The following is a 13,770-nucleotide window of genomic DNA, read 5'->3' as shown; positions in this document are numbered from 1 at the left end:
GCCGCCATTACGGGACAGCTTACACGCGAGCTTTACTGAGGATGTCGAAGCCGAAAAAAGAGCCAAAATGGAGCAGTTACATGTCAGAAAGTACCAAATGTAAATTGAGAGCGCGCTGTGTCATGTGAATTTTGTTTACATCCGCCAGAAGTTCCTCTGCACGTGTAGGGATAGGTGAGTGTGGCTTTTCCACAGATACATACGTCTCCACGAAGCTAGCTAGAGCTGAGTTTACTTGGAAATCTCACTGTTAAACGGAAAACATGAATCTATGCTTACAGAAAAAAACATAAGGCAGCTAACATCATTAGTTCCGTTTTTATTTTTCAACAAATGTACAGTCCCGTTCAGCAAGTATACTAAAAGCAAAAGACAATGTTAATAAGTTGTAGGGTTCCCGCTGTTGTCTCATTACAGTTCATTAGCATTCAGTGCGGAAGTTCAAAATTAGCTTTAGCTTCTCAGCAAGATTCAATTTTAATAGTTTTGCCGGGAAATTGCTTTCAAAACACACCAAACACGTCCCAGAGAACAAAAAGTCATTAAACAGGAACGACCTTCAAAACAGATATAAAATGACAAACCTGGCAGTTATTGTGACCAGACCTAACAAGGATGTGATTAAATAGTACCATTATATTTTTAAAAATCAACAGGTTATCCAAACAAATCTTCTTCAGATCTTCTTACATTTTACATAATATAAAAATAGCATTAATATGCAGAAGATTTCTTTTTTTTTTTTTTTAGTCAAGACTTTTTGTTGCTAAGAAACACATCATCCCACCACCCTCGCCCCACCACTCTGCCTGACAGTTTATGTAAAGGTTTTGTGGTCATACAGGATGAATGTCATCGTCTTTGCTCTAATTTCAGAAATCTCTTGATAATTTCGTACCCAGGTTTTTGGATACTCAAAGGGGCTGCCTGTTAGCTGATGCACACCAAATGGTGGTTTTGCTTTTTATTTAAAAGTAGTTTTATGTTGGGAAATAAGGTTATTTTACGGTAAAGTGTATCTACCAGCAGCTGGGTTTTCTGAGTTATTTTAGTTTATTTGAGGTTAGAATCTGTCGAGTCTATTAACCCACAGAGGAAGAAGAACCAAAACGAACATTAATAGTATGTTATGCAAAGTTTTTAAACAAAAAGACCAGGGAAGGAATTACAAGTCTTTCTATTTTATGCTTATAAAATACCATAGTTGTTAGTGGAGATTAAAAATGCAAAGAAAAAATTAGGGCAAAGACCAAACAAATCAATGACACCCAAATGACTGAAAACTGCATTTAATAAACCCAGACCAGTCTATTTATCATCGGATTCAAAAGTCAAGTGAATTTATTAGTAATCTAAATAAACTGTATTGGAAACATAGAGATACATTTTACAGAATATATCGTAATCTCATAATGAGTCGAATTATCATTGCTTCCTTTAATTTTCCACTTGCTGTATGCCTCAAAAAAGAAGACATCATTCTCTACCTTCTGCATGCCATCTGTGTTTGCCACAATAATATTAAACGCTCACTCTGCTAATACCGTATCTTATTCCCATGTTGCAACCTGTGAACAGCGTGGACCCTCAGGCAATGGCTGCCGTGACCCCCATTAAACCCTTCAGCCCAGAGGAGACCAGATGGATTTTGGACCATTTGCAGCATCCTGCAGTTTTCCTGAACATGACCCAGGGCTGGCCTGTCCTGCACTGGACTGCACAGCATCTGTCAGGCTGCCTCCAAGACAGGCTGATCCGATTCAGACTCGGAAGGAGAGAGGCAACAAACGGTAAGAACAGATGATGAATCCCTCCAGAGGGAAGGCTTCGCTCCTCTGTAATAAATCATCTAGGATACATGTTTAGCAAGAAATTAGACCTCAAGCTACAGTGAGCCTCCTCTGGCTCTCACCAGGTTAAAGCTGTTTATGAATTGATGTTTAAAATGCAGATGGAAAGAAAACCATTAGAAAATATTGAAAAAAGACTAAAGGGCTTCTAAAAATGTGTTGTAGGTTTTTTGTCTGTTGAAATAATTAATTTAAAATGTTTTAAAACAAAGGGATTATGAATAGGACTGAAGTTCTTAGCTCCAAACTCTCTTGTTTTTCCCTCCCTCTTTGTAGCTCCTCTGTTTGAGACTCAGTGTTCGTACATCGAGGCCACAGTGACTGAGTTGCTGCGCTGGACTCAGCATCAGACCGATGTGGGGTCTTTCTCTGAATACCCCTGTTCAGAGTATTGGGCTTATGCTGACTACAAGTACATCACCACGCTGTTTCACGATCAACCTTCCATGTTTGAGGTAACCGTAATGCCCTGCTTTTTGTGTCCCTTGGGTATTTGGACGCTATTGGATATAGTATCGCCATGGAACACATTGAGATTTTGATTTAAAAAAAAATCTGGTGGACTCAACTAGTAAATAGAAAACAGCTTGTTATTGCAACTTTTAGCAGGATAATGTTTCAAAGGATGTGGCCAAATTAATGCTGAAATGGATCACCAGATCCAGATCTGGATTTTTTATGATTTTAGGCCTAAATCCAAAAAAAAAAACAAAAAAAAAAACCTTTTGGTTGAGCTGAGAGGAACAGAACATAAGTCCTAAAACTCTGAATGATGTAACAAATGATTGGTTCTTGGTCTCTTTTTTATTTTAGTCTCAACTAATTTGCACACTCCTCAGATATCTTAACTCATAATTTAATTTAATTTAATGTAATAATAAATCAAAATTTGCTGCTCACTTCCACCTGCCAAACTTTGTGGAAGAGATTGTAATGTTCAACAATTCAAATATTAAACATTCTGTTAAAAACACAGCCTTAAAACCCAAAATAGCAGTTCCCATCTTGCATTTAATTTGAGCCTCTTGTTTGACATTTTACATTTGTCTTTAATATAAAGCTGCACCAGCAGCTTTTTATTAACTAACTGACTCATCCTCTGCTCAACAATTACACAAGTGTCGCTTCATCTTTTTTTAGCAATGTCCTGGAATTTAGTAAATTTTTTAGTCTGTGTGGTAAACTGTTACTGGGCATCCACCTGCAATTATTATCTACTGACATTTATGGCTATGAGGCAAGCAGACATGGGCTTAAGAGCATCATGGTGCTGGGAGGAAGGTTTCCTCAAGGCTAAAATGACCAGTCTGTCATGTCCAGCTGCTTTCATATAGAATAATGACTTCATTATTCTGGGACCTTGTGGGATTTAGTATTTTTGCATTGGCAGTATGTAACTGATGAGGCAGTTTTTCTAGAAACAATTACCAATCTTATGTTTACTTTTTCTGCTTGGACAACTTCATTTGTTACTGTATATGTGCTCTGTCACTGCAGCTAATGGTGTAAGATTATAAATCTTACACAATCTCAATGCCATCTCATTTGTTATAAATAAGCAATGAGATGGCAAGGTTGTAACTCTGGTGACATGAGCCTTGTTTCAATATTTTCAAAATAATTATAGACTAAATGTTGTTATATTTTCAACACTGTTTTGAAAGGAATAAATAATTGCTGTTTATTCCAGGATGTAAAATGGTCTGAGTTTGGCTTTGAGGGACGTGACGGGAAGGAGAGCACTCTGTGGATTGGCACAAAAGGGGCTAACACGCCATGCCATTTGGACACCTATGGTTGTAACCTGGTGCTGCAGGTTCAAGGACGGTAAGAAGGAACACCTGAACACATCACAAAAAAAAAATGACACAAGATGAGCTCTTCAGCTATATCCTGGACGAGCCCCCAAAAGTTTACTTTTCCTGCTTTTGTTTTTGAGCTACAGGGGCATGAATTAATAAAAGGTAATAAATAAATAAAAGTTGTTTGGTATTAATGAATCAAATAATTAACAGGCCAATTTTTAAAAAATGATTCAATTATCAGTCTAAAAATGAGTTGGCAAAGAAAAAACAACCATCAAAAACATTGTTTTAGAAAGAACAAAACTGCTGTGGGTACATTACTACTGCGCGCTACATCAAATTCACATTGGACGCATCCTACATCAATCAAAGAAATTAGCTTCATTATCTGCCCATCATGCATTTGACCTCTAGCAACCTTTAGGCCAGGTCAATAGCTACTTCTCTGGCACAGGAGTTGGTACCGCTGTGCTATAGTGAGTTTTATGGTTTACATTTTAAATTAGTCAGGAGGAAAATTATGAAAACTCTGGAATTTTGATTCTGACAAAATTTATGAACTCTTCAGATGAGCCACATCACTGATCATGGCGTTTCTCTCATGTTTTGTTGTTCACATTTCAGCAAAAGCTGTAGCCAATTTAAAAGATGCAATTCGGTCCGGGTTATTTTAAACATTAAGTTCATCTATATTTAGAATATTCTTCCATTCATTTTCTTGTAAAAAAAAAAAATTTAACCTTGTAGTAATTCATGCTGAAGAAGACATAAACAGAACAAACACAGAAGGAATGTTTAAAAATGTAATCATGCACAACAATTTCATTTTCTGTCGATGCATGATATATCCGCATTAACATTGGTATCGGCTGATACTAGTAATTTTTTTTTTTTTTACGTATTAGTTTTTATTAAGCTGAATTTAATGGGTGTGTTTAAACCAGTGGTTCTCAAAGATTTTCTGGACCCTCCTATGGATTACAATAACATCCCACCCAAAAATGAAGAAGAAAAAAATCAACTGGGTAGACACATCGTTCAACCAGACATTAACCTATACACGTATTTTGTTTTCAAACTCCACTGAAGTTTATTTCACACTTCAGGTTGCAACAAAACAAACTACCGTACAAACCATCTTTACAGTGAAACACTTTTATGGAACTGTTTTTTGTTTTTTCATTCACCCATACCACTCGTCCCCCTCCCCGTGCAGCGCCCCACACTGGTTTAAACCAATCCCTGCCGTTTAAATCTGAAACAATGTCACACTTAAATTTAACCGACAGGACTTTTAGCTGAGCAGGATTTCTCATGTGAAAGTTTTCAGCCTCTTAAGTGTCCAACTCTTCCACAACACTCAACGTGAAAACCACCGCGGCTGCTGACACTTGGCGCGATCCGTCCTCTGCCCTCTGGAAAGGATTTAATTTGTCCCTCTGCTCTCCAGAGGAGCAGAAAAGAGCAGACGACGAGGCGAGTCACAATAACGGGGCAGAGCGAGACAAGAAATGAAAAGGAAAAGTTCTGCGTTATCTCACTTTGGCGGCCACTCAGGGAGCAACAATTGTGTCTCACAGCTTGTAATTGGGTCTCAGGTTCCTTTATTTGGTATCGATCTCTGAAGGAATGAAGTGCCGCTCCAGCAGTCTTTTGACTTTGCTGATCTATGAAAATACAACGGTGTTGATTGATATCATGACATTTGGCCTTCTGCTAGATCAGATCAACAGGAAATAAAAAAAAGTTTTTAAACAATCTATAGAGGGAATGTAATTTAGGTTTTAGGTTAGAAAAGATTGTTTGTGACTGATGGGTTTGCAGCTGAGAATAACAGCAGAGTTGGAATTTGGATCGGGTTTGGGTTTTTAGAAACTTCAGCTTTCTTTTACTGCTTTTTCCTTTTTCTTTAAGTGGCAAGAATACAGTGTAACAGATTGGATTCTGATTGAAATAGTGTCCCTTCTCTGCAGGAAACGCTGGCATCTGTTCTCTCCAGAGGACTCAGCAAAGCTTTACCCGACCCGCATTCCCTACGAGGAGTCCAGTGTCTTCAGCCAGGTCCACGTTCTCCATCCAGACCTGAGGAAGTTCCCGCAGTTCCAGGGGGCCAGGGCCCACACAGTGACTCTGGAGCCCGGCCAGGTCAGAATGTGACAAGGTTAAAAATGCAATCTAATTTCAAAGATGACACTACTTGATGAGTTTATTGATCCAGGACGCACAAACAAAGGCTTGGATTGATTTATCTTTAAATTTAATTAAAGACTCTTTTTCATGGCCAAATTAAATCTTCCTTACTTCCTTTTTGTCATGTTGACTGATGAATCGATGGCCACTTTCTATGAAATTCAGGCTTTTGCAACCTTCTTTGTGCGGTACTTGCATCTTAAAAAGTCCTTTTGTAACCTGTGGAAAAAGTGAAGTTTTCCAAACTTTTATCTAATCTTTTAAAACAGTTTAGAAAATGTATATTCTAGTAGGTTATCCAAACAGACAGAGTACTTCTCATACGGTTTTATAGCAAAAGTATTCACACCCCCTGAAATATTTTTCCTTCTCATACCAAAGCCAACTCAAAAGAAAAACAATGGATTTATTGTGTTTATGTGATAGACAAGCACAAAGAAGCGTGTCTTTGCGAAGAGGGGAGAAAGAGAAACATTCTTTATCAAAACTGTGTAGGAAAAAAGATCAAAGCAGGTGTTGAGATCATACGTATTCAGCACCACTGAGTTAATAAATTGGACCTTAACCTTACCTTCCTGCAATCACAGCTGCTATTTTTTGTTTTGAAGCACATCTGTGAACGTCAGGATTTCAGGTTTTCACACCGATTTTTAATTAGATCTGGACTTTGGGCCTTTGTGAAAGATGGCTTGTTCTAAACATTTCCATTGTACAGTAGCTCTGGATGTGTGTTTTCCTGTCATCCAGGTGCTGTCCTGTATTTTTATCATTGCAAAAAAGACTCCAATTTTGCAAAGTACTCTTGGTCTAGTTTCTAGTGCCAATATCTTACTACATTTGAAATAAGACAAACCTAGCTTAGAAGTCACTTTTCAGCAAGATATCGGAGCTAATTTTAAATCAATAATTCCTTAATGTTGATGGAAAACGTTCTAGTTCCACTGGCAGATTATTCCACTTATAACAAGACATTTATCCCGTGATATTAAAATGGAACTCAGAAAAAAATTAACACAGTAAAAGTGGAAATTGGGGGGAAAAAAATTAAATAGAAATTTGAAAATAATAAAACAGATTTGATTTCTCTATGTGTCTCTCCTCTGTATGAAATTACAGTTTGTTGTGGCTCTGCTTCACCTTTGGGTGATTTTGGGATTTTATGTTAAAGAAAGCAAGAGCTCATTGCTTTGTAAAGGTAAACCTCATCATCTCTTTGGATTATGTGTTCGGGTGGGGGGAAGAAATCAGGGTTAAGTCCAGGTCAGCAGGTCGAGTGACAATTGACTTAACTTCCCACTTCAGATAAAGATGAGCTCTAAAGTACAGCAGAGCTGTGGTAAACTCTGGGGGGTTAGGAGCATTAACGTTTCCTCTTTCTCACCGAACAGTTCCTTTTTTCCTTTACTTGCCCTTCGTCATCCTGTTTCTCACTTTCTTTTTTTTTTACTCAGGAAACAAAGAAATCAGTCCTTTGTATCCTCAACCTTTAGAAAAACCTGCCTGCATGTTGATGCGAGTTGATTCATAAGCTGAAGTCACTGTTATCTGCTTCATTCAAAATCTCTTCTCAGAAAGATGACCTAAATAGGTTTCATCAGAATCCCTGTTTTTCTTTTTTCTGGAAAAATATTATCAAGGTACATTTTTCCATAAACAAGTCCTGAACGAGTCGGTGTGGCATTCCTGACCTTTGCACCTTTAACCATCGATTTCATTGGCCTCCTTGCGTTTTCTGCTGCAGCTCGCATAATAAGTAATCTTTGGATCCTGCGGACAGTTTTTGTTTTATCTACATTTAGAAATGACTTGTTGACATGGAAGGAAAGGCCGTTGGTCTCTATCTCTCCTGGACTGAAATCAATAAACCTTCTGCATTGTTTTTTTGTTGTTGTTTTTTTTAATAGTCGCCTTATGAATTGATGGACGCTAACCGACAGGGTTTTGGTTGTTGCTGCCATCTGCTGGATTATCTGCGTACTTAGTAACATTTTATCTTTGGAAAACAGAAATTTAGAAACTAATTGCTGCCATTGAATTCTTGATCAATTAAATTGGCTTTTTTCCTCTCTCTCTCTTATCACCTGTGACCAGGTGCTTTATGTCCCGATGCACTGGTGGCACTATGTGGAGTCAATAGATCCCATCACCGTCAGCGTCAACTCCTGGATCGAGCTGGAACCGGTACCCCGTCACGTCTCTCCTTCATCCTGTGTTCTTCACCTAAAACATTCCTGAAACAACGCTCTAAATAGCCCAGGCGCTCTGGGGTTTTTAAACTGGGTTCCTTTGGAGTCTGGGAAAGTGAGGAATTTGATTTGATTGTGTTGTAGGTCTGTAGGTGTGGGAAAAGAAGGTAAATGTTGTGATTTTCTCTAATTAAATAGCTGAAATTTACAAAATGGCGTCATTATCTTACAATATACAAGTAACAGGGTTCCTGTGTGCAGTGTGGAAAACTCTGAAGTTTTAATATTGATCGTGGAACAATACATGAACTTTGTTCCCATGGTCTAAATGTCGTGTCCTGTCTTTCCTCACACTCTTCTGTGAGCTTTCTTGTCTTTTCTTCCTTGCTTGCTTCAGGGCTGGGAGATTTGGCTTAAAAATAAAATCTTTTTTTTTGTTTTCATACCAAATTTGATTTACGATTTTAATCATTTTTTGTTTTTGTCACTTCCTTTACTTAAAAAGAAATTACAAATGACAGAAAATATTGTCAAAAACTGACTTGTCTTTTAGTCAACCCTTCTCTGAGTTGACCTGAATTTATATTCCAAATAATTAGAAGCTGTAAAACACGCTTGTCTAACAAGATGGCGGCCGTGGGCGGGCTGGCGAAGCTTCAGAAGTGCTTTGGTGGGGAAAAAAATCAAAAAGAAAAAATTTGAATAATTGATAAAATCACTTTTATCATCCGAGTTGCTTCCGTATTCATCTCTCTTTAGCAAATATGTTTACAAATGGGGTAAAGTTGATTTATACCTCTTTTGCCTTATAATTAAAATCATTAGAAAACTGCTTTCTATATTTACTCAGATTATCTCTGTCTATTGTATAATGTGTTTGATTGGAGGCATTTAATTCTGTCAATGAAAACAGAAGCAAATTTCGAATCATTTTCCCTGAGAGGTCACAAACACGATGAAACTGTCTGCATCAAAGGTCAAAATTATAATAAATGTTGGTGGGATTTTGCTTACGTTTGTCTCTCTGTTTCTGCACAGGAAGTGGACGACGCAGCTCGGGTCAGCGAAGCCGTGACCAGGACGGTTGTGTGTGCGATGAAAAGTGCTCCGAGTGGCGACAACGCCGACGCCTGGCTGAACCCCACCGAGGTAACAAATACGTGCCACCACGAAAAAATATTTGAAGCACCTCATAATCCAAGATAAAATAAAAAGTAAAGTGATGGATTTAAAAATCCAGTTTCCAAATACTGACACGTTTTTCTTTTTTTTTATTACTTCCTTCACTAAGGATGGAAAAACATAAAATAGCAAAATGTGCGTCAAGTTCTTTGAAAGCAGCAGCCATTTTAAATCAGACAGAAATAAAAATGTAAGATGGTATTATTCCCATTTAAGCATCCTTATTTTCATCTAACAAAAAATGTGCTAAAAAATCACTATCTCTGGAGAAAACATCTAATAGTTTTTAAGTCTCCATGCAGTCTGCAGTCAGATACGAATCATCAGGACCTTTAAGGGAAACTTTTTCCGGGTCTGTCTTATCTTGGTTGCCGTCTAGTGTTCCTTTTTGGGACTACCAGACACATTTTTCCCCTTTTTCTCTCTCTTAGTACCTCATGAAAATTCTGTTATCCCACCTCTAGAACATTATGTAGTTAGTGTTTTTAAGCTGCTCCTCCCACTGAGACCACAGTGTGCATAGAGAGACCACAGCTCTTCTGAAAATGCCGAGATGAGCAGGAGCATCCCAGAGGACACAGGATGTGTGTATTGTTGTACAGTGAAGTTTAATAGCTCAGCCAGAATAACTGTGTAAGAGAATCAGTTTTTTGGGGGGGTTTTTTCATCTATGCTGACACTAATAAAACCAGCTGTACATTCCACACATACTGCCAAAACAGCTCTTTTTATTGGGATTTTATATGAAACACTAACACAAAGCGCTGCTAAAGTGGTTTTCTTTTTCTTTTCTCTTTTCCATGCTTTTAATTTAATTTAGCTAATTTTAATTTTACCCCGATGCCTCTGGATAAGATTCATTACAGCCAGTTGCATTCAGAAGTCACATAATTATAAATAAAGTTGGCGTGTGTGTAATGTAATCTAAATATATCCAGCTCCCAATGTGTGAATACAAATTCATGTTGCACTTTTCAGATTTTTGTTTCTAGTTGAAAGTAGGGCTGCATCTAACTATTATTTTAGCTAATGATTAGTCTATCGATAATTCAAATGATGTATTCAAATAATTCAAATAATCGAATAAAACAAATTGGCAAAGTCTGCAGATTTTTTATTTAACCATTTTAGGCTTTCTATGTAACTTTAGAAATTAAAGATGCGCATGAACAAATACTTCATTTTCTTTTTTAAGTAAGAAAATGAGAATGTTATTGCTTGAAATGCAATGACAGCATTCCTTTAATGTACACTCTATCAGCAAAATAAAAACTTCCAACATCAACCTGTGAGAAGCTCAGCCCTTTCTGTTTGACTTGAGGATAGCTCTGAATTGTTGAGTTTTTTTATTTTTTAACCAATTAATAATGAAATATCAAAAGGTGCTTAGAAGGAGATTTTTTTACTAAATTTGAACCAGGTGAAGCTAAAACTATGCCAGTTCAGGGTAGGACAAATTTATAAGTGGAGCTTTTTTGTATCTTAAATGCAAAAAGTATATTTTGTTTATACACTTTTGGCTTAATTTCTGCTTTCAGTAACTTCTTCTTTCATTTTTTTCAGTCTGTACACGCTTATTAACAATCATTCAATTACAAAACTAGTTCACCGTTATTATTTCAATTATTGATACGTCACAACTAATTGTTTAAGTCCTAGACCAAACCATGTTTAATGTATTGTTTTCCATTGATCAACACATAAAATGCCAATAAATATGACAAAACGGGGGGGTGAATACTTTTGCGAGACACTGCATCTGAGTCCTTCCTGGAGTTAGAAGAGCCATTTGTGCCGTTTCATTTCTTCCATTTACTGTCGCTGGTGTAAAGTTTTTGCAGGTTCTAGGCCTGTCACGATAAACGAAAAATCGATTAATCGTACGATAAATTAAAACTATCTACGTCATTTTAATTATCGCCGTTATCGTCTCTTCCAGCCTTTTTCTCTTTCTGTTGATGACGCTAAATGAAAAGAGGCTCAACTCCGGTGCTCTCCACTGATCCTCCCTTCCTCATTTCCTTAGTGTAATGCCCAGCGCACACGACACCATCTTAGTGCTGTCGGTCGATTGTCGGCCCATTTTCAAAATCTGAGATCACACATTAGCCGACAGAAATCCTGGGTATAACGGTTCCATCGGGTTCGATGTGCCGACAGTGGGCACAACATAATGGCTACAAGTTCAGTTAACTAATTTTAAAACCAGGCATTAATCAATTCTTTACTACAATCTACCTGCAACGCATGTGGCTCTAGTGTCAGCGTAACGTCCTGACTGAATGAAAATCATTAGAACCTTTTTATGTCACGTTAACGAAGAACAGCTGAAAAGTTACCGGGTTCATCAACGTAGCGATTCCGCTCCAACTCCTCCCCTCGTTGTTTCTATATTCTTTGTACAAAATGTTTTATAAACATTAATGTTGTTTCCACATATCATCTCCAATGTCCGCTGGACTTCGGGTTGCGCCGTTTCAGCTGTTTGGGATTCCCCTCGGTAATTTCCCCTCAGAAAGCAGGAGAATCTGCGCTTTCTGATTGGCTACCTGTCACATTCAACAGGCTGCGTTAACGATCCCAGCGGGGAAAACCCCTGATTTAGATCGGAGCGCCACAACGATCTACCGTAACACACCACACACTACAGGATGATCACAAGCCACAATCTTAGAACGATCAAAGTTTTATTGCATCAGGTAGTCGATGTGCCCGTCTTCTCTATTTAAATCTAATGATTACTGGAGGGCAACATGGTAAACAGACTTCATAATTTGCACTCTTTTGGTTGAATGCAGTATTTATTTACACTTTGGCTTTATGTTATTTCGTTTTTATTCAAGTACATTTTTGTTAATGGAGACTGAGAATCAATTTTATTTTTATTTTTGGTTGTTTTGTTTATTTTGTTTATCAGTTCCAGTGTTGGGTGTTCTTTAGAAAATAAAGTGCATCCATCTTTGGCAGGAAATCGCATGCATTATTACGTCATTTCCATTAAATCAGTGTAAAAAGGTCTTCAAACAATACTATCGTCTATCGCAATAGTTTTTTGAGACAATTAATCGTTCAGCAAAATTTGCTATCGTGACAGGCCTAGCAGGTTCAAACATTTTCACACAACACTGAATAAAGTGTTTTGTCTGATTACTAGCTGAAATCCTGGCCATGTTTTGAAGAAATGTAGGCCTACAGCAAACTAGCAGATCTTCCTAAAAGCATTATGAAGTTTAAACCATTAAATATTAAAAATTTTTATTTTTTATTTTTTTACATTTTCCAGGAAGAAAAGCTCTCCCATGAAGAAAACATGCAGTATCTTAACCTGGCAGTGTCTGCTCAGAGGAAGAGGGGCCCAGACCCGAGGGCCACTCAGCCTGCCAAACGGGACTCATGTGGACGACTAAAGCTCAGAGGAGACGGGGTCAAGGTCCCTGCGTCCGTCCGACTCCCGTTCGGGCGACATCTCATCCCTGTAAAGAGTCAGGAAGATGAACCGGGGAAAACGGTTCCGGAAGACTCCTCCTGTGACGCTGCCGTCTCTCCCGAGGAGGACGGTTCTGCTGGCGCAAAGGGAAAACACACATGTGGTGCTGATTTAACTCAATTTAGCTCATGTGATTTAGCGGCGGACCGCGGGAATAATCAGGGCTCAGGACCTTCGCTGATTACCACTAACGACCTGTTAGACTGTCTGGTCCATCCCGACATCATGAGCCGTGTAACAGAGCTTCTCCTGGAACGGCACGGAGGCGGCCATCTTTAATCTTAATCTTCAATCTTCACCTGCCGCAGACGGGAGGCGCTCGGTGTCGAACTTGGATCTCCAGCACCAAACTGCTCGCTTCCTGCTGTTATGTGACACCTTTCATGTGTCCCCTCATTCTGGGATCCTCGCGCTGCACACTCCAAATTTGAGTAAACGCAATTATGTGGTGAGTCATGCCGACGAGTGGCTCTGACATTTCCTCCCTGTGTCATCCAGAACATGCTAATCTGGTTTAGCTGCCCCGGCAGAGGAAAAAAGACCACCTCGATCAAGTTAGCATGTTAATGCAACAAATAATTCAGAATAATATTCCTCTGGTGGAAGCATTTGTTCTCTCTGTGATGTTTTGTTGTCATTTAGTTGTAAAACAAAATTGGGCCTGAACCTCCATGACTTCCTGATCGTAATGGTTTCGGGATGTATGAGAGCTGAACGTGGGGTTAGTGACTGAAACTGATCAAAATGTTTCAGACTTCTACGTCAAAAGTGTATTATACTTCTGATTTAATTGATTTTACTTGTTGTTCGTTGCATAAAAGTCCATTTCTGTAAACTAGAATGTCATTGAAAAGTTCAGATATCACATCAGAGCAATAAAGGGTTTCTAAAACAGAAATGTTATGTTATGGTTTACACAGTAATCGACACCCTTCAGAAGAACAAGGATCTTCATGAAAATCGGTACCCACTTGTATGTGGGAAGTTAAGTGGAAGAAAAAACTGAAAGAAAGAATAAACTAGGTGTGTTTCAAGAGAAAGATGAGAAACCACTGTTGAAGCAGTCTGGA

The 13,770-nt window shown here is 38.3% G+C and overlaps 1 protein-coding gene across 2 annotated transcripts; it reads left to right on the top strand.

Annotated features, from left to right (window-relative positions):
- The first annotated feature begins 10 nt into the window (after positions 1-10).
- Positions 11-13,598, top strand: hspbap1 (hspb associated protein 1). 2 transcript variants are annotated; one of them, XM_044132803.1, is made up of 8 exons: positions 11-124; positions 1,579-1,790; positions 2,127-2,305; positions 3,541-3,677; positions 5,629-5,800; positions 7,937-8,026; positions 9,070-9,180; positions 12,497-13,598. In XM_044132803.1, exons 1-8 carry the CDS (start codon positions 42-44, stop codon positions 12,977-12,979), a joined length of 1,467 nt encoding a protein of 488 aa, XP_043988738.1. In that variant the 5' UTR covers positions 11-41; the 3' UTR covers positions 12,980-13,598. The 2 variants fall into 2 exon arrangements, with proteins under 2 accessions (XP_043988738.1, XP_043988739.1); XM_044132804.1 differs by having other exon boundaries at positions 42-174.
- The last annotated feature ends 172 nt before the right edge of the window (positions 13,599-13,770 follow it).

The sequence above is a fragment of the Gambusia affinis genome, linkage group LG11 (genome assembly GCF_019740435.1).
Source record: "Gambusia affinis linkage group LG11, SWU_Gaff_1.0, whole genome shotgun sequence".
NCBI lineage: Eukaryota > Metazoa > Chordata > Actinopteri > Cyprinodontiformes > Poeciliidae > Gambusia > Gambusia affinis.
Note: the sequence above shows the minus strand (reverse complement) of the source record. Positions and strands in the feature narration are given on the sequence as shown.

What these genes read in the sequence shown, in the direction of transcription:
- hspbap1 (XM_044132803.1), top strand. Translation starts at nt 42, where the DNA reads ATGTCGAAGCCGAAAAAAGAGCCAAAATGGAGCAGTTACATGTCAGAA. An exon ending in AAGGAGAGAGGCAACAAACG is followed by an intron (nt 1,791 to 2,126) that starts GTAAGAACAGAT and finishes CCCTCTTTGTAG; the next exon opens with CTCCTCTGTTTGAGACTCAG. An exon ending in GTGCTGCAGGTTCAAGGACG is followed by an intron (nt 3,678 to 5,628) that starts GTAAGAAGGAAC and finishes CCTTCTCTGCAG; the next exon opens with GAAACGCTGGCATCTGTTCT.